We start from the raw sequence: 7,540 nt of genomic DNA on the forward strand, positions 1-7,540 counted from the left end.
CCTATTTGATAAGGTAAATCTATCCAGGCTCAAGTCTCAACACATTACTGAATCTAGTTCAGGATTCTTATGTGAAACCCTGTTCCCCAAACACACATACACACACTCCCTCTCAACGTTATAAATGATCTGTGTCGAGCTGAATTTCTACCAAGCCAGGAATAAGTTTCTGAAGCCATGCAACCAGCCATCAGTACAGAGGGAAGAGGACAGAAAGCTTCTAGCCCATGGGACCCTGAAAAGAGACTGCTCTCTAATATAGATGAGGACATAATCATTCTGTTCCCTGTTGTTCTGATTGCTATCAGCTTTCACCCATCAAGTATGGGTCCATGCCAACTTATCAGGAAGCAAACAGCATGACTTCTCTCCTGTCAAAATTCTGCATTATATTTCCTTGTATGCTACACAAAATGCAAAACAGCAGCTAAAATTAGGAGCTGAGGTGCTAGTGAGGCTGATTTGTGTGCAGAGAAGCAGAGAGGAGATGTCACAGAGAAGGAGTCAGAGGAGAGCTGCCTGGGGCCCCTTCCCAAACTGTCACTGACAGAAGCATGGAAAAGAAATACAAGGGAGAGGGGACAGAGGTGGGAGGCTGGATAGACTCCCAATTATTACACCTGCAGAGAAGCCTTGTGGGGTTTTTTTTTTGGGGGGGGGTTCTCTAAAAGCACCTTGACCTATTTTTTGAAGTGTTGTTTCCTTATTCATCAAAATACATTCTTAGTGGATTGCAGCCAAGTTTCCTGTAATCATTCAATATAAAGCTTTGTTTTCTACACTGGGAGTTGGGAGCTACAGTCTATGTCTTTATGCATAATATACTCAACAGTACCAGGCTGATGATGGATATCATCAATTTCTTAAAGTGAAAGGCAAGCTGCAGTTTTAAATGATTCCATCTGAAAAGCTTTGAGCAAAGCATTGAATCTGTTTAAGAACAGAGAGCTCATGTGATAGCTGGCTGGCTTCATCCCTCAGCTAGGGGACACAGACTTATTAGATGTGAGTATAAAAGCCTTACAGTGGGAGTAAATCTAACAATAATTTCTAGAACATGTTTCTTCATAGAACTTGTATTTTCTGGGCAGAGTGATCAGCCCAATTTACACTCTCGCTCAGCCATAGGGAAACTTATGGAAGTATTACAGGGAGCAAAAACCAAAAACAATAAACTAAGGACAGACGTAAATAGTTTCCCAGGGATCTCCCCAGCAGCCTTGCTCCTAGGCAGGTGGAGCACCACTGCGATCCAGGGCATGTGGTTTCAACAGCTGCCTCCTCCTCCTCCCACGTGTCATAGGGCTGTTGAGAAAATGAGATGAGCATGTTGCCAACCCATAACTATGCAGGGCGTAGGAGTCAGGCCATTGACTTCTCATCTCTCCTTCTCCCTGCTGCTCACCAGCCTCAGTTGCGGGAGGATATGTGGATGGGATTCCCAGAGCGCCTCTGCATTTGCCCTCAGGAACTGGAAACAAGTGCAGTCATTGCAAGCGGCTGTAATGTGCAACCCCTGCCTGGTGTGGGCTGTGTGTGGCCTGCACTGGCCCACGGCACTGAGAGGTGGGGTGATGGGCGATTCCCACGCCCACTCTGGGCGCCCAGGCCTCGCCTCGCCGACACCTGAGGAGGGGCTGAGCTACACAGTCGCATCACTGAGTAAAGCCACCCTGCAGTGTCCCAGGCAGAGGCTGAGGCAGAAGGAAGCAGAGGTTCTTAGAAGGGAAGACCCCCTTCCTGCCCCTCTTACTGCAGCTCTATGATGTTGCTATTCCCAGCAGGCCTTCATGCATCCCTGGCTCAATGGGGTGTGCACAGACAAGAAGAAACTGGCTGGGCACCCTGGTAGCCCCAGAGAAGCTAGAGCCCCGGCTCTGGCCCTGCCGCCCACCTGCCTCCTGCTCAGGCTTCCCCAGGGGCCGTCCCCCCAACCTGAGGCTGGCACCCAGGCTCTCTCTGTTCCTCCACTCTGCTTGTCCCCTTCCACTGCTCAGCAGCTGGAAGACAGACAGGGGCTATTAGAGAATTTGACCCTGACCAAATTAACTTGGAGATAGTGAAATAAAAGTCCAAATGAGGGTTGTGCGTTCCTATGCTTTGACTCATTCTAAAGCAAGTGAAAAATGTCTCAGTGAAGCCCTCAAGCTCTGGCTAAGAATATAGTGTTATCATTAGAGCAACTGGGAAGGAGGCATGCCATCTCCAGGCAGGGCTCAGGTGGGCTGCGTGGGAGGTGACTGTCAACAGCTGCTGGAAGAAAGCTTGTTTATTGCAGGCAGGCTGGCGCAGAGATTAAGCCAAGCTTGGGTCTCCAGATCACACCCACGTGGCTACAGGCAGTGTCTGCTCCAGACATCACATCCAACTGCGGGAGTCCCCAGGGTCTCCACTCAGGGATGACTCAACCAACAAGGAAACCCAGGAGGCCACCAGGGCAACTGGGAAAATTCCCATGGGGCCACCCAACCAAACACTCCCAATAAAAAAGTGCAGCGTACAAAATGCCTTCCCCAACAGACTAAACCTGAGAACCCAGAACCAGCTGTGAAGTCCACACAATAGCTCCATGTCCTGAGACTGTTTTTCAGTCATTCACCAAATATTTACTGTGTGACTTCTCTGACAGACACTGTACATGGGACTAAGAATAAAGCGGTGAAGGAGACAGTCCCCATCCCTTCTCTGATGGACTTAAAGTCTGATAAAAATAATCTGCAATTAAACTGATTATCGTGTGATGTAATAGGGGAAGTTCAGGGAGCCACGAGCACCATAGCAGGGGAGATGTAAACCAACCACAAGGAATTGTCTTGATAGGGAAAATATCACTAAGCCATGCTGTAAAACTCAAGGTATTAGGGTCTCAGGAGATATCAGCCGGAAGCCATCATTACTTTTTCTCCTTCTTCAGCTCATTAAACTTTTAGCTAATATCTATCCACCTGGCTCATGTTCTATTTTATTACCAGTACCTTGAACAGAAAGCTCTGGAAAAAGATAATTATAATCATAGAGTATCCATTGAAGCATCTGGAATTCTCTGGGAAGCATGACAGAAAATCATCATGCTATTGTCATCTGTCCCATTACTCTTATTCTTACTTTTTCCCTGACAATAATAATCACCACGAGTTTTTCCTCAGAGAAGTCCAGCCCTTTATGGCATTATGTAAACAGCTTCATATCAACCAAGAGGAGAAGGTGGGTTAGGCACCCTCAAACCCAAGGCAGAAAAAAATGAGGAGATGAAAAGTTACACTGAATTTCCCCAGCACAGCAACCAGCGTGAACTTTTTAACATTTAAGTCAAGGGCTAGCTGGTTAGCTCAGTTGGTTAGAGTGCGGTGTTGATAACACCAAGATTAAGCCAAACGAATGAATGAATGAATGAATGACTTTTAAAAATGTAAGTCTGATGATGTTCAAAACACTTCAGTGTTCCCCAGCTGATCCAGACTAAAAGCCAGAGTGCTGGCAATGACTCACAGATCCTACAAGATCCAGTCCCTCATTACCTCTCTGACTTCCTTTCCTGCTCATCTCTCCTGGCTCACTCCGCGTCCGCTATTTGTGTCGCCTTAGTGGTTTTCCTTGAGCACATGCAGCATACTCCATCCTCAGGGACTTTGCACTTACCAGTCCCTCTGCCTTCAACTTTCTTCCTCCATATATACACATCCTCACTCTCTCATTTGCTTCCGGTCTCCACTCAAATGTCACACTATCAGTGACGCCTTCCCTGACCACACTATTGAAGACAGCAATACTCCCTCCACAGTCCATATCCTCTTTCTTTGCTTTGCTTTTCTTCATAGAAGGTATCACTACCTGACATATTATTTACTTTATTGTCTGTCTCTTCTACCAGCATGTATGCTCCTTGAGGACAGAGATTTTTTTCCGTCTTCCCCTCTTCCCCCACTGCTTTATCTCCAGTGCCTAGACTAGTATCTGGCACACAGGAGAAACTCAATAAATATTCATTGAATGAACAAATGATAAATTAGTTGGGAAAGGAAGAACATCAATAAATGGTGTTGAGATTTTCCGCCTTCCAGATATAAAATAATAAAATTCAGTTTCTATCTCATACCATACACCAAAGCAAATTCTAGATGGATTAAGTACCCACATATAAAAAGTGAAAATTTAAAACTTTTAAATCATAATATAGGACACTATATTGATTGAATCACTTATATGATTTCAAAATAGGGAAAAATTTCTTAGATAAGAAGTGATACGATAGACAAAGTTTAAAAAAAAAAAAACAAATAAGCAACAAACTGGGATAGATATTTTTAACATATGTACCTCACACAGGATTAGAATTCAAAATACATGAGGCATTCCTAAAATAATAAAAGGCAAATTCCAGTAGAAAGAAGTGGTAAAGGAAACAAAAGCAATTCACAAAGAAGAAACTTGAATGGCCGGTAAATTTAGGGAAAGGTGCCCAACCTCACTAGTAAACAGGGAGACATAAATAAAAGCAATGAGCCGCTCACCTCCATTAAATTGGTGACAATTAAAAATCTGATCAAATTAAATGTAGATGAAATTTTAGAAAAATGAGACCTCTTATTTACCACTAGTCAGAGCCTGTGGAGGGGGAACATGGAAGTAAAATTGCAAATGCAAGCACCATTCATCTCAGCAATGCTGCGTGTTCTGAAGAAACCCTTCCACGTGCACAGGAGGGCCTGCGTGAAGGTATTCCCAGTAGCTCTGTTTGTAATAGTGAAACAACAGAAGCAACCTCAATGTCCATCAATGCAGGATGGATTGTGACACATTCATACAAAGGGATACTATATGACAGGGCTCAGCAAACTTTCTCTAGGCCAGAAAGTAAATATTTCAGGCTTTGTAGATCACTTAAGTCTGTGTCGCAAATCTTTTTTTTTTAGCAAACTTTAAAAATGTTAAACCATTTTTATCTATACAAAAACAGAGACAAATTTGTTAACAGTCTGGATATGCTCACAGTCCATAGTTTGCCAACCCCTGCTATACAGCAATTAAAATTAGTGAATTAGTGTCAACCTGTATACATCTTAAAAATAATGAGTGAAAAAAATTCCAGAAAAGTATGTACAAATTAGGTAAATCTTTAATTCCTTACAAGTTGTTCTGTGAATACATACATGGGTGCTTCAAAAAGTTTCTGGAAAATAGGATTGAAAGGTAATATGAATCCTTGCATGAACTTTTTTTTTTTTTTTTTTTTTAAAGAGTAGAATACATTGTTTATTATACAACATTTTAATTTTTAAAAAAACTTTCTTTTCATAGAATACATTTTCACATTAGAGATTCCCAGTGGGAAAATAACAATTTATTATTTATAGTTTTACATTCATGGACAGATTATTTTAGGACAAGTAAAACGTATTTGCAAATTAAGTCTCATTTTAGAATTTGTAATATTTTGATACATCCACAAAGGGGACCTCTTCCCTCAATGGAACCTCTCTATATACAGAAGTTTCCCAAGTTTTTCTTCCTAGGATGTAGAAATTCGTAATGTGCAATAACAGCATTTCCTAACGTTAAAGTTTCCCTAGGACTTGTAACCATTAGTAGCTGGTATCAACTGAACAGAGAAGGGAAGTTTTCAAAAATCAAACACAGTCTAATTTTCTGCAAAGTCTTTACTCATGAATTAAGTCTTTCCCTTTGCTCATTATTCCCAGGACAAATATAGAATAAGTTTGAACATGTATTCATAGTAATAAAGCTGGGAGACAACCCCATTAACTCGCCAGAATACAGAACTCAGTCTCACAATTTCTTGGAAATAATTCCTCTCAGACCTTTTCCTCAAAGATTAAATTCTGAAAATAACCATGTGATTAGAAGAGGTTTGTCCACCAACGGATTTATCTGCTATTTCCTTATTGTGAGTTGAATGGCATGACAGAGCAGAGGCAAAGAGGCATACAATCAATTCTTAAAGTATTAAGTCAAAAAGGTCAGAGCTTCCACAGCATGGCAACAGCTTTACAGATGCCCACATCATGATAGTTGAAATAACAAAGCCCAGCAAAGGTTAGAGCTGAGAGTGCCAAAAGGCCTGCCTTAGCAGCTTTCTGTGAAGCATCTCCATGAACATAGTCAGTAATAACTTGTCCAAGGCCCCAGTGACTATGGAGAGTGAGGGCTGCAGCCAGGGAGTAGTCCATCACGGAGGAAGGATTCAAATAAGCAGCTGGAAGCAGGCCCAGGAGCAAAACACTGACAACCCTCTCACTGGTCCAGTGGAGAGATGCAGCCTTGGAACCAGAATGGCGGCTGGGTGAGAGGTGAATGTGCTGTGCTCCCCACCATCCTGGGGTAGGCCCATCCTGGAGAAATGCTGAGACATGAGCAGGTCTCACCACTGGAGCTCGAAGAAACAGAGCTCGGCCTCCTTGGGCACTGCAAATGACACTCAATCTCCAAAGAGTCGACATCCCGCTTCTGAGGGCTCCTTGCATGAACTTTTTGAAGTACCCTCGTATATGAATTCACAAGAGAAGTTTCTTTTAGGAAAGGAAAATGATTTGATTGAGGTACCAAGGGGACCTGAACTTTATCAGTAAAATTTTATTTATTTTATATAAAATAATCTGAGGCAAATATGACAAAATATAAAGATTTATTCATTCAGGCTATTGGGTACATGAGTTCTTGTGTTAATACCTGTACTTTTCTATATTTAACATTTTTTTTCTGAAATACCTACAGAAAAACAAAAAGATTACTAGAGCACATGCCAAACTTTTAACAGTGGTTATTTATGCTAGGTGGGATTTCTTATTTTTACTTACCTGCATTTTCTAAATCAACATCTATTTCTAGAAAGTTGAATCAATTTTGTAATGGAAAAATAAAGTTATAAAAACTTTCCAAGGTACCAGTGAACACTGAACATGTCTTATTTTTGGAACCCTGAATAAAGAGATAAATTCCACTTCCATCTTCTGAAACTTTGAGTATCATCCTGAAGAAAGCACTTGTATTAGGGTCAACACAAGTGTCAATCATCTTGCCCAGGCATAAGGCCAGATCTGGTTTCTCCCCCTCCTGTTTCTCTGTCCAGTGTATATTCATCTCCTTAGCTGTGCAAAGAAGCAATTGCTTCCCCATCAAGCTCTACACACAGCTGGGTCAGGGATGGCTCCACAGGCCTGCAGCCTGTGTAGTCACACAGGCCCACCTCTCCACAAGAGCCCCACATTTGTTTTAATGCTCTATGGCCATTGTCTTAAAATTCTTAATAATTCTATCTTTGAACTTGTGTTTTGTCCGGGAAGTCTGATGAGATGATGGAGTAGGTGAGTGAGCAGATAACCTGGCAGCGGGGCACGCACACATGGGTTCAGTCCTCGGGGCACAATAGGCAGCTCCTTAAGAGGGTGGCCAGGACCAGACCTGAGTCTGGATTAGTGACGGTGGTGGTGGCGGCAGCAGTAGCCACAGCCCCACAAAAGAGAAGAGCTCCATGGGGAAGTGCCAGGAAAATGGTGGGAGACCAGCACACCCATCCATCCCC

General features: G+C 42.6%; 1 protein-coding gene across 1 annotated transcript; it reads right to left on the reverse strand.

The window, feature by feature from the left end:
- Positions 1-5,785: 5,785 nt before the first annotated feature.
- Positions 5,786-6,469, reverse strand: LOC134363256 (succinate dehydrogenase [ubiquinone] cytochrome b small subunit, mitochondrial-like). The gene has a single exon (XM_063078819.1). It carries the CDS (start codon positions 6,456-6,458, stop codon positions 5,979-5,981), a length of 480 nt encoding a protein of 159 aa, XP_062934889.1. The 5' UTR covers positions 6,459-6,469; the 3' UTR covers positions 5,786-5,978.
- Between the last annotated feature and the right edge of the window lie 1,071 nt (positions 6,470-7,540).

The sequence above is a fragment of the Cynocephalus volans genome, chromosome 14, assembly GCF_027409185.1.
Source record: "Cynocephalus volans isolate mCynVol1 chromosome 14, mCynVol1.pri, whole genome shotgun sequence".
Classification (NCBI taxonomy): Eukaryota; Metazoa; Chordata; class Mammalia; order Dermoptera; family Cynocephalidae; genus Cynocephalus; species Cynocephalus volans.